At 37.1% G+C, this 27,376-nt stretch overlaps 1 protein-coding gene across 6 annotated transcripts in view; it reads right to left on the reverse strand.

The window, feature by feature from the left end:
• dnmt3ba (DNA (cytosine-5-)-methyltransferase 3 beta, duplicate a) overlaps positions 1–25,202 on the reverse strand; it is a 46,327-nt gene extending 21,125 nt beyond the window's left edge. For 2 of the 6 annotated variants that reach the window (XM_053504156.1, XM_053504151.1), the window contains exons 1-8: positions 24,415–24,434; positions 7,962–8,096; positions 7,693–7,838; positions 7,354–7,558; positions 5,431–7,175; positions 5,046–5,205; positions 4,255–4,323; positions 3,914–3,978 (exon numbers count right to left, since the gene is read on the reverse strand). In XM_053504156.1, coding sequence (XP_053360131.1) covers positions 3,914–3,978; positions 4,255–4,323; positions 5,046–5,205; positions 5,431–7,175; positions 7,354–7,558; positions 7,693–7,838; positions 7,962–8,096; positions 24,415–24,424 — 2,535 coding nt within the window. In that variant the 5' untranslated portion in view covers positions 24,425–24,434. Of the gene's footprint in view, positions 1–3,913; positions 3,979–4,254; positions 4,324–5,045; positions 5,206–5,430; positions 7,176–7,353; positions 7,559–7,692; positions 7,839–7,961; positions 8,097–21,460; positions 21,512–24,414; positions 24,435–25,104 lie in introns of those variants that run through there. The other 4 variants (XM_053504152.1, XM_053504153.1, XM_053504154.1 and 1 more) reach the window with 4 other exon arrangements.
• Between the last annotated feature and the right edge of the window lie 2,174 nt (positions 25,203–27,376).

Genomic DNA, 27,376 nt, shown 5'->3' on the forward strand with positions numbered 1-27,376 from the left:
TTTTTTTTTTTAAATCAAAGTGACAAAAACCCTACTCTAAGACTCATAAATGTATTTTACGATTTGGGACATTTTTTAATACAATACATTTATTACAAAAAAAGATTTTTCTCTCTCTGTAAATCACACTGCTATGCAGTTAAAGCGAGTGCACTGAATGCTGTCTGTCAGTATTTTTAATCATTTATGTGCATAACTCTATGGTAGGTGATGCCATATGCACTGTGCAATGTTTTATATAGACAGTTAGGTTTTCCAATTAAAACAGTAACGGCATGATTGTTGTATAAACTAGTCTATAGGTTTATAAAGTGTGTATTAAGGGCTTCATGTTCACTAGAGGAAACAGCTGGTGTGATGAGGGTAAACACAGCAAAGATTTAACTGATTAATCCCTCATGATATTTAGTAAACTGTATTTATGAAAAAGGACTGAACTGATGCAGATATAACAATTTATGGAAAAACACACACCTTGACTTAATCCTCCCTTTGTGATGGCGAATTAAAGACCGCTGAAAGACGCGAAGGAGTCGAAGTCTGTCACCGCTTTCATATCAAATTTAAAGGGGACGACGGGCGACCAGCAATGTGTGTGAAGTTTATAGAGAATTTTTTAGGGGGGCTGAGTACAAATGTTGGCCTAACGACGCCTATGCTAATAATTATAGCAAGTCAGAAAATCCAAAAAGGTGTTTTTGAATTCTTCTATCTTCTCATTAAGTTATCTCTAATATCATATCACTTACTATATTCTTACACACACACACATAAATTCAGGACTGTGCACATAAATTTAATGCACGCACACTTTTAAAGGACACTCACAGATACAAAAGACACACAGCACAAGCGTTTTTCTACTTTTCACAACAGTTTTTAACAATTTGAGTACTCAAAACAACATCAACAGTAAAACCTTTTATCACACAACACAACCTGGGCCCAGAAAACTTCAATACCACCTGTAGGAATTTTCAAATAGCAATCTCCTTTCGTTCCCTAGCGATACCTCATATATATGGGTTCTAGCCCTAGGGAACGTGATTGCAGCACTGTTCCTAGCGATACCTCACATAAGTGGGTTCTAGCCCTAGGACTCGAGATTACAGCACAACCACCTACAGGACTTTTTCACAATAACCACCTGTTCAGCTCCGCGTCTTAGAAACACCTCGCTTTTTAATGAGTTCTATACCTAGCGGCTTATTACAGGACTTTTTCCACCTGCCACGTCTGAGGATTTGCTTTCGTCCTCTACTTAGTGATCTGCAGGACTTTAAACCATCTGGGTCCAGCCCCACCTGTTGGCGAATCCTCGTGTACGGGCTCTAGCCCCAACACGGTGGCGTTACCTCAGATATCTTATACCATATATCAAAACGGACCATCTGGGTCCAGCCCCACTTGTTGGCGATTCCTCATATACGGGCTCTAGCCCCAACACAGTGGCGTTACCTCAGATGTCACAGAACACAAAAAAAATAATAAAGAGAATATAAACAACAAAAACATGAAAACAAAAACTTTTGGAGATCTCCCAGTTCTTTGTTACTTCATCCAGTCTTTTTATATTAAAATAAATGTAGCGCTTATTTTATCAATATTAGCAACATTCAACAAAATGTGTTCAATATACCTTAGGAGTTACTCCCTCCAGCTGGAAACACGCACACTAACAGACCATGAACTTCTAATGCAGAAATTTGATCAAACAGGTTTTCTGCTTACATTTTCTATGCCGGCACAAGTTAATGGTCTGTCAGCCCGCGGTGGTCCCAGGTCCCCAGAGGGGTCACCCCTCAACGGCAATCGCAGTCGGGGGTCACCAATAAATGTGGGAGAAAATTCTTCCACCTGTTGATGTTGCTGTTAGTTTAAAATATCAATAAGTTAACAAGTTATTAACAAATAGAATTAAAGAAGAATTAAAGAAGATTACGCCACGCAGAGCTGGATGAAGTAAGTCAGGCTTTTATTGCAGCAATAAGAACCCAGATGAGCCAGCCTAGCCATGCCTTGGATCAGAACCAAAGCAGTGCCAAGTCCAGACTGAATTCACAGTCAAAATCATGCTCCTTTTATACAGTTTCTAAGAGGGGGGATCTCCAGTCTCCTCCCCTGTACCTTCACCTCGTTTGACCACAGCAAAATTATAATCCATTATAATTCAGTTTTTATCAATTAATTTTTCCATTAAAATTACATTTCTCTCATCTTGTACCATTATGTCATACACCTCGCTATCTGACTCCTCTCCATGCTCATAACTCTTTCCCTTTATATTTACACCTCGTTATTTGACTTCTTCCTGCGCTTATCTGACTCTTACTATGCTCGAAACTTCTTTCTATTATAATACATCTTCTTTAATAATTATTTTCTATTATCTTTACACTTTTCATATCTTTTTTTATAAAAATATAGGGGTGCCGCTTGTTTTCAAGGCTTTTTCCTTGTTTTTTCTTTGGTATGTTCCTCATTTTTCAAGAGATCAGCCATGGGTAAGCATCTCCTTTACACTATTTTACTTATTTGCCTTATTTTACCCCATTCAATGTTTTTATACATTTTATTCTATTTTATAGCCAACTGCGACTTCTCCATTGATGACTTCATCCCTTTGGATGATTCGGACAGCTAGGGCAGTTTAGACTGTGTTCCTTTTGAGGAATTTTATTTCTGTTGATGCTTTTACCCTGGCCCCTTATGTTTTGTATTTTACGTTGGGCTTTTATTCTTTGTATTTTATATTATTACCATGTAAATATGCCTTTTTATTCTTTGTCTACTCTTATTAAAATATTTTATTCACAAGACTAGCTTTGTGTCTCTGATTTTTCCTATTTCTTATCTGCCCGTTCAGTCTGCCCACATGGCCATCTACACACACACACACACACACACACACACACACACACATACTGTCTCGCAGGGAGATTCCCCTGATTCTTTCAAGTTTAGTTTTAGTGTATAGTTTATTACATAGTTTCCCGTACACCTCGTTAGCCCCTCTTTTAATCTGGTTTCTAGTGCCTTGTGCTTATCTGGTGTCTGTCACCTGATTATTTCTTCTGTCCTTGGGTTTAAGTTGGTTTTCCCAGGATTTTTCTATCCTCCCTGCTTTGCCCTTGGTTTTTTCTATCAGTTGGTTGTTCCTGGTTTATTCTACAGTTCTCAAGAGACAGACCATGTATGAGCATCTCTTTATTTGGTAGATGCACATACTAGTTTATTTTTGTGTCTACTTTTATTAAACTCAGTATTCCTAAAAGTAATCGTGTGTCTTTTGGATATTTGTCTATATTTTACTTAGACATGTATACGTATATCCAACACTTGTTTCAATCCTTCATTAGGCCAAGTCCGACACCTGGCACCTTATTTTGTCTTATCTGGGTCACTCTAACCATTCCCCTACTGCTATGTTTTACAACCTGTCTGCTTTTCTCACTTAACCTTTATATTATTTTACTAAGATTAATATTATGTTGATTAATATTATCATATTGTTACATTGCTGCATACACAAATATATTTAATTAAAATATGCTTACAGTTTGTATCTTTATTTATACTTTGTGTTTACTCATTATTAAAAAGACTCTTTTTTGGTTACACCACCCCTCTGCCTCTATGCCTGCTCCTTCCGCCCACGGCGTTCAACACCTGCCACAACACCCCGTTCATGACACTAATGGAGTCCTGAGGGGTAACAAACAAACATACACACCCTCACTCAGGCCAGGCACCTCCAGTAGAAGCACCAGAGACTGGAGTATACCCAAAGATGGGTAAGAAAAGAAAGGTGCTAGTAGGTAAGACAGGAAGAAGGGTTAATAGTTTATGGAAATTAGTGTGGATAGCTGAAGAGATGAACTTTATATCTGAGCTTTAATTTTTTTTTTTTTACCTCATTAGTCCAGACAATGTCATCTTCAGTAAAGACATGGCCACCATCCTTGTTTATTTTCATCACTGCAGCACAGAAATTTGGGATACAAAAACTTAATGCCAACTGCTTTGAACATACAGTATATTGCATCTATTTACTATCCATAAACATCTATTTATCTATGAGAGCAGTTAATACTTCTTTTAGACAGACCACTGATTGTCATTGCACTTGAACAGATCAAATATTTGATCAGAACAAATGAGAAACACCTGTACAGTAGTAGAAAATAAGGTGCTTTGCCATTAAGAATACATGCTCTGACTATAAAGCACTTATTTACTGTGTCCTGCTCACACCTGTCTTATTGGTAATCTTCTGCAGTCGCACCGTGCAATTCTTCAATGAGACTGAAAGGTCACTCATTTCTGGAAAACAGGATATTGTTTCTATCAATCCATCTGACTTCTATGATCAAGATAACTAGCTGTGATTGGAGGGGTTAATTCATACTCTAATACAAATCAAGATTTTTAAGGACCTGTGTGATCTTAAGGACACACTGTTTTAAGAGGTTGCAGAAAGACAACTGCTATTTGCTAATCTCTCAAATCAATGGCAGTGCTAAAGCAAATATTACTGCACCAAAATTATTTAACCCATTAATGCTTAACTGCTCTGTCGGAGACACCATGCAGGCACAATAGTAACAAGTATTCTAATACCATGTTCCAAAATCTAAAAATTGAACAGTTGCAAGTTCCTTAAAACTATAATCACAGGGTACCAGGTGAAACTATTTTAGCAGAAAGCTGAATGCTGGAGACATGCAGTTTTTTGATTAACCTGTGCTGTTCGATCCTTGAACTATAAGGATTGTCTACTGCAGTGAAAAGCTGACTAAAATAACAATTCTGTTAATTTCTGAATTAATCATTGTCACACCACAATAGGCCATATAAAACAATGAAATTTAAGAACACGCCAATGAATGCACTGTGCAAGAAGCCCTATGGCAGTGTGTTAAACCATTCTACAGAGATCAACTGCAACTAATATGTGTATTCAGGGTTTCCCCTTCTCATAGATCAACTTACCCTGTCTAATTTGTCACTTAAAACCGCAAAAAATAACTTAATTCACTGCTTACTTGATGGTTTCTTTTTCCTTCTATTTCGGTCAGGTGTTGTCCTACTGCTGGAGACTTCTGAAGATGAACCATCATTGGTCGAATCCAATTCTTTAAGGTTATCAGAATCACTGTCTCCAAAATGGTCATTTAACTGACCAATGTCCCCATTCTCTACTGCCTGTTTATATGGGAGGGGTGACATATGCTAAATTAATATGTAACATAATGTTAAAAATTACTTCAATGTAAAAATGCACTGTTAAGATGAATTTGTTAGGGCTCCATTAATTTCTGATACATACTAATATTTGTGTTATACATGCATCATGCACTAAAAGACAGTTATGACAAATATGTACAAAGCAAAGCATAGATAAGTTTCTATTTCAACTATTATGCATACCTGAGCAAAGACTTTCTCAGCTTCAAGAGGTGGACAGGGCAAAGCTAAAAGACTAAGAACCAGTTTCCGGAAGACAGATGTTTTTGCAGTGGTCTTGAGGAAAGAACTCCAATGATGCTCCAAGGAAGGACTAGGAACACAATCTGACGGACCTTCTACATGTTTATTCTCACTGTCCTCACCATGTACTTCCTCATTAAGCTGGTATTCTAGAAACTCATCTTTGAGCTGTGATAGGTTGGCTGAAAGCCCAAACTGTTCACCAAGGTCTAAAATACTTTTGCTTGTGACCTTCAACCGTCCCTCTGGGCTTAGAAGTTGAGACATACTCCTCAGGATACCATCACTTAAAGGTAGCCCCTTAGCAATGGAAGCTGTAAGTGCCTTATAAAAAGCCATACAATCATCCTGAAAGGCATTCAGGAAGTCAGTCAGCTCTGCTTCGCTCTCAGATAGAAACTTCTCCACTGAATCCCCACCAAAGCTCATTTCATTGCTAGGTAGGTGCAGTTTTGGGTCTTCGAAGATTGCTGGGTCTCGCTCTTTCAGAAAACGTACCACAGCCTGAGGATAGAGAAAAGTCGCGGCATAGGAGCGAAGCAGACCACTTGCTTCTCGTAGGATCTGAACAAGGTCTGCACGAGCACAACCCTCACGTCTTTCCAGACGATCATTAAAATTTTTAAGTGGTCCAAGAGCATGGTCCAAGAACATAAAGGCGATCCTGAGTTTGGGATCCTTCAGTTGAGAGCAAATGTGTTTAGCCATGTCATCATTTTCACTGCAAGAACTAAAATATAAGGTCAAGTTTGTCCACATTTCAAGCATCTTGTTAATGAGGATACAAAAGTTTTTGCTGTTTTGGAAGAGAGAGTGGACAGAGCCAACAAGGCCACAAACACCACCAAACAATCCCTTAAGATTGTCATTTTTAGTGCAGCAAGTAGAACAGTGCTCATAAACATTAACAATAAGCTGTTGAACCTTGTCAGAAAAGGCCTTTACTCCAGCATTGCAGGCTGAGTCTGCCAAGATATAAAGACCACCAAGAGCCACTGCTTTTGGATTGAGATTCTTCAATTTCAGGGATAACTTCCCAGACATCTCATCTAGGTCATCAACATAGAAAGCTGCCATGTGGCTCAGAGGTAACTCAAATCTTTTCAAGATATCCGCTAAAGACTCAATGATAGCATCATCCTTGTCTACACGCTGAAAAATGTCTAGAATCCTTATGCGATGTTTTTCAGCCTTTTCATCAAAGAATCCCAGAAGTACTACACAGCTGTAGTCCTCTTCCTCACTCTTATCACCTAGTGGCACTTTTCCATAAAGGTAGACGCAGTAAGGGACCTGCTTAGCAGCAGTAGAAATGTCTTTTGGGTACTGTAATCCAAGAACATGCCTGGTTGCATGCTGTGAGGCCTTCCTACTGTGAGTAGGCAGACAGTAGGTTTGAATAAAGCGCAGCATGAGTTCACTACAAGCTAAATCACTAACCTGGTTACCTTTTCTAAATGTCTTAAGTTGCATTTTGTGTTTTTTACACTGCTGGTGGTGTTTTAAATCATGCAAGCCTGAGTGTAACACAGTAAAATTTATGTCACAGATTGTACAGTATGCATAGACATTTCCCAGAGTGCTTGGCTTGACCCAGTTAAAGGTTTCCTCCCACTGGGGGTCATAAGTGATAGACCTTTTATCAGGGACATCCACATCTGAGTCGGAATCTTCCTTTTCTTTTCCTAAATAGATAATTAATTACGATAATTAATGATTTAAAGTTTTACATTTCATAACCTATAAATGCACAGATTTATATACATATAAGTCTGTGTGTATGTGCGTTTGTGTGTGTGTGTGTGTATTATCTAACCACCTACAAAACTGGATACTATATTTTTGTAATTATTATTGTAGTACCGGAGGTATTGAGGTTTCTTGGTGACTTTGTTCTTATTTGAGACCGAAGATTGGTTGGTGTATTTTGAATCTCCTGCCCATTACGTGCCTTCAGTGGGTCATACTCCTGCCTAATCAAGTTAGCTTTAAAAAAGCTCCGGAACCACTTCAGAAAGGTAAAATTAGACCTGAATTTCCCTTTAATAAGCTCTTCCACTGGGATATACTGTAAAAGAGGGCAGACAACAACAACAGACAATATTTAAATCATTATGCAAATCAACATCTTACAGTTCTGGTTTATATTTGGATACATAGTAAATCTAAGGTACAGTTAGACCATATGTTGGGAAGGCTTACTTTTTTGACACCCATTTTTTTGAATCCTGTCTGCAGAAGACCATAGTTGTGGCGAAAGTCTGCTTTAGTCTGACACTGATACATCACTTTGTTCATGTCGATGGACCCTGGGAAGAGCCAGTCCATCAGCTGGCAAAAACACGCTCCTGCAATTAAAAATATAACAAGGAAAATGCAGAGCAAATATGTACATTAAGGACTTTGCTGCATTCAAATGTGGCAATGCTGTTAATTTTTTAAGGAGGACTTCACTGTAAATAAAAACATACCTGAGCATATCTCTTCGATTTTAGTAAACTTAGTTTGTAGTTTATTATTAAGCCAGGCCAGGACTTCATAGCGGCTTGAACTGTCCTGAACGTCATCTAGTTCCAAGTTCACAACTTTCGCCATTTTCTGGTTTCCTGCAACAGGGTAAATGCATTTGGTCCTATAATCATGTTCATCATAGCAAAACACAAAATTTAATTCCAATGTTTGCACAATCATCTAATCTAACCTTTTTTACTATAGGACATTATACAACAGTTACATTTAACTAAATAATCTGATTTGATGAGAGGCATTCCCCCAGTGGTGATCACAGACGACAACAGCACTGGGACATTTAACGATATGTGTCACAGGTGTTCTAAGAATTGCTGTTTACACTAACTGTCAGTCACTGAGACACATGGGAGACAGTACTGTAGGTCGGTGCAGTCTGCATTCCTGGAATAATAAATAATTATTATTCCATGAGTAATTCTATGAATTATTATACCATGAGTTTTGATGGTCTCTATGTGGGTTTTGGCAAGCAGCTGCTGCATTTACTAAACATCTCAGAATCACTTATAGAAATCGCACTCAAATTTCATATAGGACTGAAAATAGTCAACTGAAATGTGTATTATGTAAAATGTATGGCAATATATTGGGTTTAGTAATGTATAACAAAACTTCAACAAATATTTTAACATTTTTGTACTGTTACGGACTATCAAATAACCAGCACTTTGGATGTCTGTAAAATCTACTCTTGCAAAATCTGTTTTCATCAATAAGAAATGAAACGACTACAAATACTACTTTTCAGATAAAACTCAGCAATATAGTATCTTCAGTTAAAGTGGCTCTCATATAGGTTTATCAAATTTACATCCTATGAAAGTTATTCATGCACCCAAGGCACAAAGGCCCAAGACACTGTGTGCAGATGTTCTTGGTCTTTTGTGTGCATGCAGCATCAACTGATTCTAATTCTTATTTAAATCAAGATCAAGATCTTCCTCGTAGAAGCAGTACATTTGGTACATTTTTGATCTTGGATGTGTGAGGAATTACATGTCAATATTTATATATTTATTTTTTGGCACGTATATAATTTTGTGTTGTGTCACATCTTCTATCAGATCTGCAAGCAATAGATGCATAAGGCAAATTTGGTTACACTGTCACTATTACAATATTAATCTGCAGAGAGCATGCAATTCATAACCTCTTGGGAATAAATGGTCTTGAACTGTATAAAAGCAATACAAAAGCAATCCATTTCATGCTGCTGTACTAAATATCCGCTCGGCTGTAATACAACCGCATCACAGCCATGTTGACATTCATTACAGTAGCATCTATTTTTTAAACTGTTACTATACTTACTACAGGCATTCATTCTGCCCACTGCACAGCACTGGGAAATATTTTTCCTTTGACAGTAAAAGCAAATAAAACATTTGGCCATAAACGTAAAACATTTGTGTCTCCTGTGTTAGCTACTCAGTAGTTTGTAGAACTGTTGTTAAGAAGCAAGACCCCATTTGCAACCATGCTGTAGCAATCCTGTCTGTGTGATACTCCTTAATTATTGTGTCATTAAAATGTGTTTATTATTGTTATTAATACATATTAAATACATATATTGGAAGGATGGTTTAGTGGTTAGCCTTGTCACCCTGCACCTCCAGGGTAGGGGTTCGAGTCTTGCCTGTATGTGTAAGTTTGCATATACTGTAGAAACTATCCTGTGCTTGGTGGGTTTCCTCTGATTATTCTGGGTTCCTCCCAAAGTCCAAAGACTTTAGTTAAACTGGTGTTCCCACCGTAATCGTAGTGTGGATGACAATCAGACGCCAACCCCTGCCATACAAACAATGGCTATATCTCCAGGAAGAGGAGAACCCTGAACTGTCTAAGGGCCTGTCCACACGGAGACGCGTTTCGCTGTATACGTATACATTTTTTATCGTATTGGCGTTTCATCCACACGGATCCGGCGTTTAAGGAAACTGAAAACGCTATTTTTTGAAACCGGGTCCCAAAGTGGATAAATCTGAAAACGCCCACCCTTGCGGTTTCGTGTGTACGGCCAATCCGTATATTTTGTGAAACGATGATGTCATCACATCACGTGTCAGCTGCGTCACACGTAACACCAACAACAATAATGGCGGACAACATGATTGTGTTCGTGTTGCTACAAAGCCTACTAGCTTTATTACAGCAAAATCTATTGCTTCTATGCAACTGTTATGAGCAACAAGCGATAATGGACAACACAATCTTGGTTTGTATACAGCGCGAAGGTTATGCGCATGTTCAAAGTCTTCTTCTCTGTGTATAGTGTATCTCTATGGCAGAATTACAGCGCCCCATACTGGTCTGGCATATATACTACATCGTTTTCAGTGGTTTCGTGTGTACGCAGATATTTCTTGAGATGACGCCGTGTTCACGGAAAAAAATGATCGGATAGGGAACGCACCGGCTTCGTGTGGGCGAACCCTAAATGAGGTGTTTTTATACTGGCAGGGAGTTTAATATCTGCAGTGAATTTTCAGTTGGATTTTGTGCTCACAACACCTGATTGGCTAACTGGAGAAAATGTAACAATTTTGCAACAATCTGAGAGTGGGGAGGGGTAGCAACTGTCTACTACAGCATGCTGTCTGCTGTTCTAGCATCAAGTAAAATAACCATCAGACAGAAGTAAAAAAATATTAGAACTTGTCCAGTTTTAATCAACAATGCAAACTGATCATGCAGTTTGAATGTCATACAATTCATGCTCTAAATCAAAGCACTTTTGCTAATCATTCCATTTCTATTCAGCAGCCTGGTTATTACCATAGAAAATGATAGGTCTCTTCCCATGATTTACGCATTGCAAGTTCTCCAATGTGAAAAAAAAACTGTTATTAACACCAACTTTCTCAAATTAATTCAAATATTTATTATTTGGAGTGTCATTATTGATGTTACGTACATTCACATCAGAGGAGACCAGAGCGACGAAAGTCAATATTTCTCTATGGAGAGTCGGTGAATTGGCCGAACAAAGCAAATTCACTGGCAGCGAAGCGAATTGGGCAACCAGAGCGAAAAAGAGAAGTTAAAAGTCAGTTAACCTTATGTAATGAGTTATGACGCGGTTCGGTGAAAACCAATTCTAATATATAGATTTACCAACGCCCTACGGTAACAGGCTAAGTCAAACATTCCAATGAGCGAACAAAGTGAATAAAGCAAATTCAACAACGAAGCTTCTTCAACGACCTTGGTGACGTGTTCTCTTTGGTCTCTCCTGGTGTGAACGTACAGTGAGAGCCATGTTGGGGCATGGTTAGTGATCACACTACATGTGTACCATGTCTAGCTGAACCACGCCAGAATCCACCTGTGTACCATATCCCCCGTACAGAATGGAGTGATCAGGGGTGTAGTGGTAAAATAAGAGGTGGGTAAACTACAAATTCCATGATCACAGTTTGTGCATAAACTATACTATGATGTGCATTTAGATCAATTGAAAAGTGGGTAACCTCTAATTCTGAAATTTCAGAGGTGGGTAAACCGTGTTTACTTGCGTTTAGCCTCCACTACAGCCCTGGGAGTGATTACACTGGTCAAACTCTTACACTCTTACACTGGTCTGGGGGCCACTCAGCGGGCAGGTCTAAAAGCACCGAAGCATTTTTGTGCACATAAATTTTTGTGCATACAAAACCGGCCATATTTGCTTGATCTGTTAACTAATCGGTTCTGCAGTCACTTCCCGTCTACTGCTGCATGTCTGAGCCTATAGAATAAATATGTCACCTTTTAACATGATATATGTATGTTTTATATGAACGAGCTCAATGTGTTATGTTCTGTATATTTCTATTATGGATATTTATTCAATAAATCCACGTATTCATGCACTATTCATTGGCTGGCAATTTTCCATAAGATATTAATGACGTAATATATGCTAATGTACATTAATGCAAAACAATGTACGTTTAATCTTGGCTACCATGTGATTACTGCACTATTTAATACATCTAGACATTAATGTACTTAGTGGAACGTCATTGGCACTTAATATGTGGTTTGGATGGAAATATCTTAGAATTGGGCTTCTCTGTCAGTCATGAGTCCCGAAGCTTGGAGATCTTGCGGGACAGCTTTTTTTGCGGCGAACTCTTTATGGTTTTAGGAAGTTCTGCAGCTCCACTTCCTTTTCGCTTACACTCGGGTTCAACAACACTGCAAGGGAACTAGAATGAATCTGAAGAGCCCGTTAATGAACGCATACATCACAAACACCAAGCTGTGTGAAAGCTCTATCGATTTTACCTATCATGATTTTCCCAACCATCACACCGCGGTGAAGTTGGTTTGACGTTGGACGTTGGATATTCGAGCTCCGGCATCCAGATTTCCAAATTGTGGCGGAGATTCGCTGATTTGTAGCGGGGATTCGCTAACAGAGGCCGGCGAAAGCAGCTCGCCTACTGCGCTCGTTAGGGACCGTCTGCAAATTACTGTCCGACTGAAATACGGATATTATTAATATTATACACATATTTAAAATAAATAAATGATCTATTGCCTCAAAATCCATTCTAAAATGTGTGTCCACTTGTTCTGGAGAGGGCACAACCTTTTTTTGGCAATATTATGACTTTTTATTTTTATTAATAATTAGTATTTAATAATTCTGCATTTTACTTCAATATCTTTCAAGTCATGTGACCTATTGACTCAAAATCTATTCTCAAATGTGTGTCCACCTGTCCTGCAGAGGGCACAACCTTTTTTCTGTCAATATTATCACTTTGCATATTTATTAATAATTAATATTTAATAATTATGCATTTTACTTCAATACCGTTCAGGTCATAAGACCTATTGACTCAAAATTTATTCCAAAATGTGTGTCCACCTGTCCTGCAGAGGGCACAAACTTTTTTTGTCAATATTATCACTTTTCATATTGAGTAATAATTAATATTTAATAATTATGCATTTTACTTCAATACCGTTCAGGTCATAAGACCTATTGACTCAAAATTTATTCCAAAATGTGTGTCCACCTGTCCTGCAGAGGGAACAACCTTTTTTTGTCAATATTATCACTTTAAATTTTTTTTTATAATTAATATTTAATAATTATGCATTTTACTTCAATACCGTTCAGGTCATAAGACCTATTGACTCAAAATCTATTCCAAAATGTGTGTCCACCTGTCCTGCAAAGGGCACAACCTTTTTTTGTCAATATTATCACTTTGCATTTTTATTAATAATTAATATTTAATAATTATGCATTTTACTTCAATACCTTCCAGGTCATGTGACCTATTGACTCAAAATTTATTCCAAAATGTGTGTCCACCTGTCCTGCAGAGGGCACAACCTTTTTTTGTCAATATTATCACTTTAAATTTTTTTTAATAATTAATATTTAATAATTCTGCATTTTACTTCAATACCGTTCAGGTCATAAGACCTATTGACTCAAAATCTATTCCAAAATGTGTGTCCACCTGTCCTGCAAAGGGCACAACCTTTTTTTTGTCAATATTATCACTTTGCATTTTTATTAATAATTAATATTTAATAATTATGCATTTTACTTCAATACCGTTCAGGTCATAAGACCTATTGCCTTAAAATCTATTCTAAAAGGTGTGTCCACCTGTCCTGCAAAGGGCACAACCTTTTTTTGTCAATATTTTCACTTTAAATTTTTATTAATAATTAATATTTAATAATTCTGCATTTTACTTCAATACCGTTCAGGTCATAAGACCTATTGACTCAAAATCTATTCCAAAATGTGTGTCCACCTGTCCTGCAAAGGGCACAACCTTTTTTTGTCAATATTATCACTTTGCATTTTTGTTAATAATTAATATTTAATAATTATGCATTTTACTTCAATACCGTTCAGGTCATAAGACCTATTGACTCAAAATCTATTCCAAAATGTGTGTCCACCTGTCCTGCAAAGGGCACAACCTTTTTTTGTCAATATTATCACTTTAAAATTTTTTAATAATTAATATTTAATAATTATGCATTTTACTTCAATACCGTTCAGGTCATAAGACCTATTGACTCAAAATCTATTCTATAAGAGGTGTCCACCTGTCCTGCAGAGGGCACAAACTTTTTTTGTCAATATTATCACTTTAAATTTTTATTAATAATTAATATTTAATAATTCTGCATTTTACTTCAATACCTTCCAGGTCATGTGACCTATTGACTCAAAATCCATTCTAAAATGTGTGTCCACCTGAGCTGCAGAGGACAAGTGGACACATTAAATTATCAATATTATCACTTACATTTAAGTCACTTATACTTCTTCTTTATCTTTCAGCTGTTCCCTTTCAGGGGTCGCCACAGCGAATCATCTGCCTCCATCTAACCCTATCCTCTGCATCCTCTTCTCTTACACCAACTAACTTCATGTCCTCTCTAACTGCATCCGTAACACTTTCTCTAGACCTCCTGCCTGGCAGGTCCAACCTCAGCATCCTTCTACAGATATATTTACAATCTCTCCTCTGAACATGTCCAAACCACCTCAATCTGCCCTCTCTGACTTTATCTCCAAAACATCTAACATGGTTTGTCCCTCTGATGAACTCATTCTTGATCCTATCCATCCTTGTCACTCCCAAAGAGAACCTCAACATCTTCAGCTCTGCTCCCTGTAGCCTCACCGTTTCTCTTGGATTCCTCTCATTCACACACATGTATTCCGTACCTCAGTGGTTAAGGCATTGGACTACGGTACGGAAGATCCCAGGTTCAAACCCCACAACCACCAAGTTGCCACTGTTGGGCCCTTGAGCAAGGCCCTTAACCCTCAACTGCTCAGATGTGTAATGAGATAAAAATGTAAGTCGCTCTGGATAAGAGCGTCTGCCAAATGCCTAAATGTAAATGTAATGTAAATGTCTTGCTCATACTTCTCTGCCACTCCAGACTTCCTCATACAACACCACAGCTCCTCTCTCGGCACCCTGTCGTACGCTTTCTCTAAATCTACAAAGACACAATGCAACTCTTCATTACCTTCTCTGTACTTCTCCACCAGCATCCTCAAAACAAAAACCGCATCTGATGTACTCTTTCTAGGCAAAAAACCATATTGCTGCTCACAAATGCTCACCTCTGCCCTTAACCTAGCTTCCACTACTCTTTCCCACAGCTTCATTGTCTGGCTCATTAGCTTTATACCTCTATAATTGCCACATCTTTGCACATCTCCCTTGTTCTTAAAAATCAGCACCAATACACTTCTCCTCCATTCCTCTGAAATCCTCTCACTCTCCAAGATCTTGTTAAACAAACTTGTCAGAAACTCTACTGCCACCTCTCCTAAGCACTTCCATACCTCCACAGGTATGTCATCTGGACCAACAGCCTTTCCACTCTTCATCCTCTTCAATGCCCTTCTCACCTCACTTTTACTAATATTTGCTACTTCCTGTTCCACAACAGTCACCTCTTCTACTCTTTGTTCTCTTTCGTTTTCCTCATTCCTCAACTCCTCAAAGTAATCCTTCCATCTTCCCATCACCCTCCTGGCATCTGTCAGTACATTTCCATCTTTATCTTTAATCACTCTAACCTGCTGCACATCCTTTCCATCTCTATCTCTCTGCCTCGCCAACCTGTACAGATCCACCTCACCCTCCTTACTATCCAATCTAGCATACAAGTACTTATATGCTCTTTGTTTGGCCTTTGCCACCTCTACCTTTACCCAACACTGCATCTCTCTGTACTCCTGTCTACTCTCTTCAGTCCTCTCAGTGTCCCACTTTTTCTTAGCTAGCCTCTTTCCCTGTATACACTCCTGGACTTCCTCATTCCACCACCAAGTCTCCTTGTCCACTTTTCCCTTACTTGATGATACACCAAGTACCCTCCTACCTGTCTCCCTAATATTGGCTGTAGTTGTCCAGTCAACTAAAAGCACCTCCTGACCACCCATAGCCTGTCTCAACTCCTCCCTGAAGACTACACAACATTCTTCCTTTCTCAGCTTCCACCACTTTGTCCTCTGCTCTGCCTTTGTCCTCTTTACCTTCCTCACCACCAGGGTTATTTCACACACCACCATTCTGTGTTGTCTGACTACACTCTCCCCTACCAACACTTTGCAGTCAATGATCTCTTTCAGATTACAACGTCGACACAAGATGTAGTTGACCTGAGTGCTTCTGCCTCCACTCTTATACTGTATGTCACCCTATTTTCCGGTATTTACTACTGCCATTTCCATCCTCTTTGCAAAGTTCACCACCCTCTACATTCCAGACCCCTCCTCTGGTTGCACTAAGTCACTTATTCTTATATTTATTAATAACTAAGGTTGAAATACAGTTGCAAGCAATAATGAGCAGGTCCAATCATCTTGCGCAAAAATACATTGGACACAGTGGACACATGCATTTAAAGGAGACATACCAATAACATAATGACATGATTTTAGAATGGGGGGAATTTTATGTCAAGACCTTCAAAAAGCTCTGGATGCTGAAGAAAAGCATCACACAATAATGTCACTAAATGTGATGTCACTCAATATAATGTCACACAGAAAGTCGCTGCAGCATTGAGGGAATTGGTGATCCCACCCCCCCCATCTTGTCTTCTGAGAGACACGGCCACTCTAAGAGGTTCTTTTTATACCCAATGATGTTTCCAATTGACCTAATTAGTTGCCAATTTGTCCTCCAGCTGAATCTTATATGTACATTTTACTTTTCCGGCATCTTATTGCTACCTGTCACAACTTTTGGAATATGTAGCTCTCATAAAATCCAAAATGAGCCAATATTTGGCATGACATTTAAAAATGTCTCACTTTCAACATTTGAAATGTTATCTATATTCTATTATGGAATAAATATTTAAATTTAAAACTTCCACTTCATTGCATTCTGTTTTTTTTAATAGTTTGTACAGTGTCGCAACATTTTTGGAATCAAGTTTTGGGGTTTTCCATGTATACATGCAAGTGTGCATAAGCTATGCAGCAAAATCTTGTGTAAGGGCCCTGGGAGTTGCATCCTAATGGCAGCAGTTTCTAACCTGTTACTAATGACTTTCAGGGCGTGCTAGAAAAGCAAAAAGACCTGGAGGCTGGAAAAAATCCTTAGAAAAACAACTTCATACACTATGATGTAATAGGGCTGATATCATAGTGCTCGGACTCTTAAAAAAATAATAATCCTAGTAAAACCTGTGCCAAGTTGTAGTGCGGACAGGGTATTCCGCTGTGGCGACCCCTTGCCGGGAGCAGCCAAAAGACCAACAACGACAACAGAAGAACATAAGACTCCTTCACACACTATGACGACATACAGACGACATATAGTGCTTGGGCCCTAATAAAAAAAAAATTCCTATAAGAAAAAAAAGGGGCCCTTCACACACTAAGACGACAAACTGTAGGGCTGATGTTCATATGCTTGGTTCCTAATAACAATCTTTAGAAGAACAAGATGGCCCTTTACACACTGTAATGTACTGTAATAGGGCTGATGTCACAGTGCTTGGGCCCTAATAATCTGTACATGGGTATTACATTGAGACACCCTAACTTAAGTTAAGCCTTTATTTGTCACATACTGTACATTACTGCGCACAAAAAAAAATTTCACATACCAGAGAGCAGGGTCAGCTATGATATGGCACCCCTGGAGCAGATAGGGTTAAGGGCCTAGCTCAAGGGCTCAACAATGGCAACTTGGTGGAGGTGTGGCTTGATCTACCGACCATCTGATCAGTACTTCAGTTTTGTATGCCTGCAAGTTCCATTATACCGTACAGATGAACCAGCCCTGGTTGCTACTGAAGAAGTTGTGCAAGTACTGCTTGACTACATGTCATTTGCTATAGCCTAAAGAGTGGGCACATCACTATGAAAAGGTTAATCACTGCTACTGCTTGTTATTACTGCTAATATTGACAAAAAAAGGTTGTGCCCTTTGCAGGACAGGTGGACACACATTTTGGAATAGATTTTGAGTCAATAGGTCTTATGACCTGAACGGTATTGAAGTAAAATGCATAATTATTAAATATTAATTATAAAAAAAAATTTAAAGTGATAATATTGACAAAAAAAGGTTGTGCCCTCTGCAGGACAGGTGGACACACATTTTAGAATGGATTTTGAGTCAATAGGTCACATGACCTGGAAGGTATTGAAGTAAAATGCAGAATTATTGAATATTAATTATTAATAAAAATGAAAAGTGATCATATTAACAAAAAAAAGGTTGTGCCCTTTGCAGGACAGGTGGACACACATTTTAGAATGGATTTTGAGTCAATAGGTCACATGACCTGGAAGGTATTAAAGTAAAATGCAGAATTATTAAATATTAATTATTAATAAAAATTTAAAGTGATAATATTGACAAAAAAAGTTTGTGCCCTCTGCAGGACATGTGGACACCTCTTATAGAATAGATTTTGAGTCAATAGGTCTTATGACCTGAACGGTATTGAAGTAAAATGCATAATTATTAAATATTAATTATTAATAAAAATTTAAAGTGATAATATTGACAAAAAAAGTTTGTGCCCTCTGCAGGACAGGTGGACACCTCTTATAGAATAGATTTTGAGTCAATAGGTCTTATGACCTGAACGGTATTGAAGTAAAATGCATAATTATTAAATATTAATTATTAAAAAAATTTTAAAGTGATAATATTGACCAAAAAAGGTTGTGCCCTTTGCAGGACAGGTGGACACCTCTTATATAATAGATTTTGAGGCAATAGGTCACATGACTTGGAAGATATTGAAGTAAAATGCAGAATTAATAAATATTAATTATTACTCAATATGAAAAGTGATAATATTGACAAAAAAAGTTTGTGCCCTCTGTAGGACAGGTGGACACACATTTTAGAATGGATTTTGAGTCAATAGGTCACATGACCTGGAAGGTATTGAAGTAAAATGCAGAATTATTAAATATTAATTATTAATAAAAATTTAAAGTGATAATATTGACAAAAAAAGTTTGTGCCCTCTGCAGGACAGGTGGACACATCTTATAGAATAGATTTTGAGTCAATAGGTCTTATGACCTGAACGGTATTGAAGTAAAATGCATAATTATTAAATATTAATTATTAAAAAAAATTTTAAGTGATAATATTGACAAAAAAAGGTTGTGCCCTCTGCAGGACAGGTGGACACACATTTTAGAATGGATTTTGAGTCAATATGTCACATGACCTGGAAGGTATTGAAGTAAAATGCAGAATTATTGAATATTAATTATTAATAAAAATGAAAAGTGATCATATTAACAAAAAAAAAGGTTGTGCCCTTTGCAGGACAGGTGGACACACATTTTAGAATGGATTTTGAGTCAATAGGTCACATGACCTGGAAGGTATTGAAGTAAAATGCAGAATTATTAAATATTAATTATTAATAAAAATTTAAAGTGATAATATTGACAAAAAAAGTTTGTGCCCTCTGCAGGACAGGTGGACACCTCTTATTGAATAGATTTTGAGTCAATAGGTCTTATGACCTGAACGGTATTGAAGTAAAATGCATAATTATTAAATATTAATTATTAAAACATTTTAAAGTGATAATATTGACAAAAAAAGGTTGTGCCCCAGGTGGACACACATTTTAGAATGGATTTTGAGTCAATAGGTCACATGACCTGGAAGGTATTGAAGTAAAATGCAGAATTATTAAATATTAATTATTAATAAAAATTTAAAGTGATAATATTGACAGAAAAAAGGTTGTGCCCTTTGCAGGACAGGTGGACACACATTTTGGAATAGATTTTGAGTCAATAGGTCTTATGACCTGAACGGTATTGAAGTAAAATGCATAATTATTAAATATTAATTATTAAAAAAAAATTTAAAGTGATAATATTGACAAAAAAAGGTTGTGCCCTCTGCAGGACAGGTGGACACCTCTTATATAATAGATTTTGAGGCAATAGGTCTTATGACCTGAACGGTATTGAAGTAAAATGCATAATTATTAAATATTAATTATTAATAAAAATTTAAAGTAATAATATTGACAAAAAAAGGTTGTGCCCTTTGCAGGACAGGTGGACACACATTTTGGAATAGATTTTGAGTCAATAGGTCACATGACCTGGAAGGTATTGACGTAAAATGCAGAATTATTAAATATTAATTATTAATAAATATGCAAAGTGATAATATTGACAGAAAAAAGGTTGTGCCCTCTGCAGGACAGGTGGACACACATTTTAGAATGGATTTTGAGTCAATAGGTCACATGACCTGGAAGGTATTGAAGTAAAATGCAGAATTATTGAATATTAATTTTTAATAAAAATTAAAAGTGATAATATTGACAGAAAAAAGGTTGTGCCCTTTGCAGGACAGGTGGACACACATTTTGGAATAAATTTTGAGTCAATAGGTCACATGACCTGGAAGGTATTGAAGTAAAATGCATAATTATTAAATATTAATTATTAATAAATGTGCAAAGTGATAATATTGACAGAAAAAAGGTTGTGCCCTCTGCAGGACAGGTGGACACCTCTTATAGAATAGATTTTGAGGCAATAGGTCTTATGACCTGAACGGTATTGAAGTAAAATGCAGAATTATTGAATATTAATTATTAATAAAAAATTTAAAGTGATAATATTGACAGAAAAAAGGTTGTGCCCTTTGCAGGACAGGTGGACACACATTTTGGAATAAATTTTGAGTCAATAGGTCACATGACCTGGAAGTTATTGAAGTAAAATGCATAATTATTAAATATTAATTGTTAATCAAAATGAAAAGTCATAATATTGACAAAAAAAGGTTGTGCCTTCTGCAGGACAAGTGGACACACATTTTAGATTAGATTTTGAATCAATAATTCGTTTATTTGTTTTAAATATCAATGTTTATAATATTATTATTATCCGTATTTCAGTCGGACAGTAATTTGCAGACGGTCCCTAACTCGCGCAGTAGGCGACGTGCTTTCGCCGGACTCTGTTAGCGAACCCCCGCTACAAATCAGCGAATCGCCGCTACAAATCTGGTCGCCGGAGCTCGAATATCCAACGTCCAACGTCCAACTAACTTCACCGCGGTAACCATCACAATAAAATCGCTTTGTTTTCTTCCTATGAGAAATCAAACTGCCGTCTAAAGCAGCGCTGTTCGGTGCCTTCTCCATAAAGAAGACCGGCGTATAAAACACTAGATACAACCTAAATACTAGGCTATTACTCCCACATATAGCTGTTAGTACGGTGTGTTTTACTGTATTTTAAACCGGCTCGGTAGCCTTTTGTGTTTCTTTGTGTCTGAGGGTCTCCTATGGCCATTCTATCCAATTGCGTTTCCAAACAGAAATGCCATACAGAATGGTACGGTGTTCACTGCTTTAAGAGGCTTAAAGTCCTCTGGAAAATGATTAAATACGCGTTTCTTTAATAAAATTTAAAAAAAAAATCTACCTCCTACCTCTGCTTGTTTTTCTCCCGTAGGCCCCTAGTCTTTACTCTAAGAAGTGAAGTGGGCGGTCCTTGTATAGCGCGCGATTTTATTTAGTAAAAAAACGCGGTCACGTGGCGCAGACTACCCTATTACAATGATGTCGAAGGCTACAGTCACACGTTTCGGTTGGATATGGATGAATATGAGTTTTCAGTTCATGTTATATTTTCATAAAAACAATGAATGTGCACAGCTGTTCATTTTTATGTTGGCACAACAGAAAAATCCATTTACGTGCAGCAAAAAAAATAAATGCATTTATGTTTGTTATGTCGAGTCTCTTTGGCCTTGTTTGTTTGTTGCAGGGTGTTTTAAATGTTAGCCCCTAGGTAAACACTCGCATTGTATAACGTGTTACTGTTGTCCTTTTCAAACACTATTCACGTATTTGCTTCAGTTCATTTTTATCAGACAGGTTTAAATCTGGCAGATAACCGTGTTCCGCGGGTGGAATTTATGATGATGTAATATCGAGGGTTTGACTGCTCATGGGCTGTTTCCAGCTTTGTATTGTTTAGCTATTTGCTTATCAAAAACACATTGTATAAAGGCACGTGTGCATTTCATACGTGTGATCTAGTCATATATAATTAAGCTAATCAGCGTAGTCAGAAATAAAGAACACTGTCTATACGTAAATATCTAAGCCGTGGTTCAGCTGTTTCGCGACGGTTGTACGTGGAGTGGGAAATGGCGGCTCAAATAATCTTTGATGTGGTCGATGTGGGGGCTATAAAATATTAAAATGATAGTGCAAACGTAAACTCTTTCAAAACACTTACGGAGTCTGTGTAGTGTCCAAGTAACGTAAAACTGAGAAATAGCTTGTACTACGCAAACAATACAGAAAATAAAGAAAAATAAGGGAACAATCTGTCTTATTTAGAACATAACTTCCCCTTGAATACGCTGCCCTGTGGAGCTGTTAGTAAATATGCTGAGCACCATCTAAAATATTGCCCATGAAAAAATTCAAAAGCCTTTTCCACTAGGTAGATAACATTGGGATATTCTGGGGGGAAAAAATTCCCCTTTCTTTTCCTTTTTCCAAGTGCCAGGAATTGTCCCTTCCTGAACACGGTTCCTGCTAATGTGCACTAGATTCATTATTTGGACCAACTGAATGTGTTATTAAATACGTGAATGTGTTATTATTATGGTGATTAACCATATTGCTCGAGCTGTGTAATGGCAACACATTCATTCTATCATCTTGAGATCTGAATCCTGTGTGGTACTGCAGACATTTGCAGGAAAAATAGATTAATGGATATAAAAAAAGAAACAATTATTATGACTAAAAGAGGAGCTCTATCTATTTAACTATATATTTTGGTTCTAATAAAAAGTCGCGACGGTGTTCTCCAAACGTTGGTCAGCAAACCAGATAGTTGTAGTTTTGGCATCTGAAGCTTTTCAGCAGATAGAAGTGTGAAGCATTCTAACACTTCTGCATAGACATAGGACAGTTGATCAACATCACCAGATGACATGGCACCCCATATCATCACTGACTGTGGAAACATCATACTGGACTTCAAGCAACTGAATCCTGTTCTATTCCACTGTTTCTCCAGACGTTGAGACCTTGATTTCCAAACGAAATGCAAAATGTACTTTGATACTTTAATTCTTTATGCTTTGACTCCAGCCTCACTCCACTCCTTGTGAAACTTTCCCAAGTTCATGAATTAGGTTTGCTTGGCAGTCTTCTTAAGGCTGCGGTCATCCCTGTTGTTTGTGTACCTTCTGTTATTTCCTTTTTCCCTCCTGGTAAATTTTTCATGTGTATGTTTCGATACAGCACTCTGTAAAGAGCAATACCTTTCGCGATGGCGTTCTGTGCCTTACCATCTTTTTGGAGGATGTTAAACATCTTTTGGGAAACTCCTTAATTCAGTCCTCTCAGAAGACTTTAGCAGGGATCTGTATACGCTCTTTCTTTTTCCACCTCCCTTCTTGTGTTCTCCAGGTGGCACTTAATTTTTATCCTCAAACTCTGATTTCTTTTTGTACAGCTTTGTTTACACAAATACACCCTAGACCTATAACACTATCACAGGAATGACATCAGAAATTGATAGTACAGTGTTTGTCCTTCCTTTCTTCCTTCCTTCCTTCAATCCTTCCTTCTTCCAGTCCTTCCTTTCTTCCATCATTCCTTTCTTCCTTCCTTTAGACCTTTCTGTTTCTTAGGGATTTGGTTCATGTGGATGGTTCTTTAGCATGTATTACCTACCTAAACATTGTTGGAGACCAAGTACACCCCTTCGTTGCAGTAGTATTGCCTAATGGCAATGGTCTCTTTCAGTAGGATACTGCACTCTGCCACATCACAAAAATTGTTTAGGAATGGTATGAGTTTAAGGTGTTGTCTTGGACTAAATCCAAAATCTTTTTCAAGTCTCAATCTGCTCGAGCCTGTGTGAGATGTAAGGACTGAAAGCATGTGTTTATGTCTTGGTGTTGGATACCACAGCACAGTTCCGACCTCAGTGGGTCAGAGATTTTTTGTCGTTTAAAAGGGACTTCCACAATATAAGGCAATTGGTTGTTATGGCTGGAAAATTTCATATAGTAAATTCAAAAAGACACCTACATAGTTATGGGAGTTCGAAGAACCTGGATCCATTGGTTCTTGGAAGTCTCTTAATGGATGAAAAATATTTATTTATGATATCATTTGTATTGTTTTTAGACAACAGAGCAGTTTTTCCCCTCATGCATTTACCTTCATAAATAGCTGACCATGGTCTGTGGCTATAAGCTATAAACATGTGTACATGTGTACATGTCTAATTCACAACTACAAATACTTAAAATAGTACAAACAGTTATTACATTTACACTTGCATTTGGCAGACGCTCTTATCCAGAGCAACTTATCTTTACACTGGGTTACTAGGATACTTACTTAGTGCCATCAGTCAAACCCTGTTGAAAAGTGGGAGGATTATGAGATATTAAAATATTAGGAGATACCCAAATGTTGTAAAGTCGTTGTTTAAAGATTGCCAAAGACTCAGCTGTACGGACATTTAGACGAACCACTGAGGTGCCAGAACCGAAAATAAACTCTAGACATATTTAATTAACACTAGGTTCCATTATTGCACATTAAGATGTTATGTACTGTATATTGTTGATTTATAGAAATATTCTGTATATTGTCCTTGTATCTGTATAGTGTTTTTCACCAACAGCCAAAACTAAATAACTTATGTGTTAAAATACTTTCAGCCTAATTAGATTAATGCATGCAGAAAACTATAAATAAACCACTGGATATAAGAAAAAGATCAGTAGAAGGTCAAAAAATCTTCACCACACAAAAAATATAGTAATAAATCCAATCAATAGACTTGAATATCTTAATTATAAACATTATAACATTATATCTTAACACTATAAATCTGTATTTTTTCACAAGAGCATTAAATATTACACCTAAATTGTGCTGCTGCTGCTACTATTACTATTACTATACTGTACTACCACTGCTACTACTACTACTACTACTAATAATAATAATAATATAAAAAATAGCACAAAGACAGTACAAAAACAAAGATTGCAGCCTAAAAGTAACAAGACAATGACTTACATTCAGCAGACAGAGAAGACCAAACATTTGCTTTTGTTAGACTTCATGTCACGAATTGAATTGACACTGGAGGGGGAAGACTCAGTCATTGGCCAAACTACGTGCACAAGTTCGATTTGCCATTCAAATGCAAGAAACAAAACCCTCAAAAATGAAAGTGAAAATGCTTAAGAGAAACTCCAGCATAGATGGATGAATTGTTAACTCAGACTGGAAACACATACTACATAATTTACAATCAGAACCGTATTTACCTCTGCAACATTCTCAATAGATTCTCACTAATCTATTTCTCAATAGTCAATAGATTATTTACTAATCTTTCTCTCCTGTGCGCACACATACAGTTACTGTGTGTACAAATGTATAATGTTTTAAAAATAACCGTTTAAGTGTTTGAATAATGTCAGGTTATGTATCTTGATTGAGGAAAAAAATTACTTAAATAACTCATCATTTATTGATACTGTTTGTTTAGTTTGTTTTTGAGGCCTGCTCAGGCCTGCTCAGTGGTGCTTTTTTTATTTTTATTTGTTATTTTATTATTATTATTATTATTATTATTATTATTATTATTATTTATTACCTTTATTCTTTATTATCTTTTCTTAGTTAACAACTGTGAGCACCTGTAACCGATTAATAAAGTTATTTAAATCTTGAATCTTGAATCTTGTGTCTGTTCCTTTGTGAAACCCCGTGAAGTGTGTCAATGCATTATTTTCTGTTCCTTTTTTCAGTTTCTCCTTTTTTTATGCTTCTCTATTTACAGATATACTATATAACTGTGACTGTGACACTATAAACATGGATTTAGATTGTTCCTGGTGAAGCATACTGTACACTATATACAGACTTGGAGCTCCTAATTTGAATTTAACTTGGGTGTGGTGGATAAATAGTGGATAAAAATATGTTTGATTTATGTTTGATTATGTCTTGTTGTCTGTAATGAAAACAGGAAGTCACATTTGCAAAATCAAAGGTTTCCAATAATTATAGACTTGTCTATATTGAGTAGAAACCAGGATAATGGAGGTATGTAAAACAGAGGAGAATACTTTACTTGTTATAAACAGAGTTCTGAATGATCAACAATGTGAAAGTTACACCTAGTTCTAGTTCTGAAAAGGAAGTCAGCCCAGATGTAGATTGTAATGTGAGGTGGTCAATAAAGCAATAAAGCAAGGACTTAAAACTCCTGAATGCTTTTGTTTCCGCCCCTTATAAATAATAATGATCTATGTATTCAGTCACACCACCCTGAAGGAATTAACAATGGTAGAGAAGGTGTGTGCATGTTGATCTCAGAGGGTAAATAGTGGGACTGCTGTAAAGCCAGTGTGATACAGAGTAAAAAGAGTGAAGGAGGACAGAATGTTATGGGATGAAATAATATAAAGTGCATGCTGACTCTACTGAAAAAAAATATTAGTCCTTGGTCACATTTAACTGAACGAGTCAAACCTCAAGGTTCATTGTGGGATCTAAGGTTTATAAGGCTTCTCACCCCTGAAAAGCAAAGGGGATTTAGGCTCTTCCTCCTTATTTCCTTTCCCACTTGATATATGTAACTGAAGATAACGGCTTACTGACCGCAATCTGCTTCCAGCACACTACCTTACTAGTTTCACAATTGTTTTAGTTTTTGTGATCAGATACTGTACAGCACTAAACCCCCTTAAAACATGAGTGCAAATATATCAGACTAAGATCTCTGATATCTTTCACTGACTTCACCACTGAACTCCAAGCCATACTTTAATTTTAACACTGATTAACCCTGTGAAAAAATAATAATGCAGTACGCATGCGTGTAATGTGTATCTCAGCATTATGCAGCACATGCAGCGACTAATGTTTAGGCTTTCAAAAAAGGTTTTTAAAAAAGCTCTTTGTTATAGAGCTGAAGATGAATGCATTTTTTTCAATTAGACAGTTTCACACTCCTGGGTTTACTAAGTTTTAATAATTTCACTTGTCCTGGGGCAAAACAGAACCATAAACTTTTCTCTTTCTGTAAATCATATACTGTCAAGCTGTATATGAGCTCCTTTTGTCTGGTATAGTGTGGTTAGTTAGGCAGAGTTTTTAAGACAGGTGTGACAGGCAACAGTCGTTTTGTTTAAAGCCGGAAAGACTGGTTGGTGTTTGGTGTTGGCCTTGTGCAGGTAAATTTACATGTTTTATGCTATTGATCCTTTGAATTTTCTAAGATTGTACAACAAACAACTCCTACCCCCAGGGCTTAGGCCGAAATGAAACCTGTCAG

This window comes from Clarias gariepinus, chromosome 9 (assembly GCF_024256425.1).
Source record: "Clarias gariepinus isolate MV-2021 ecotype Netherlands chromosome 9, CGAR_prim_01v2, whole genome shotgun sequence".
NCBI lineage: Eukaryota > Metazoa > Chordata > Actinopteri > Siluriformes > Clariidae > Clarias > Clarias gariepinus.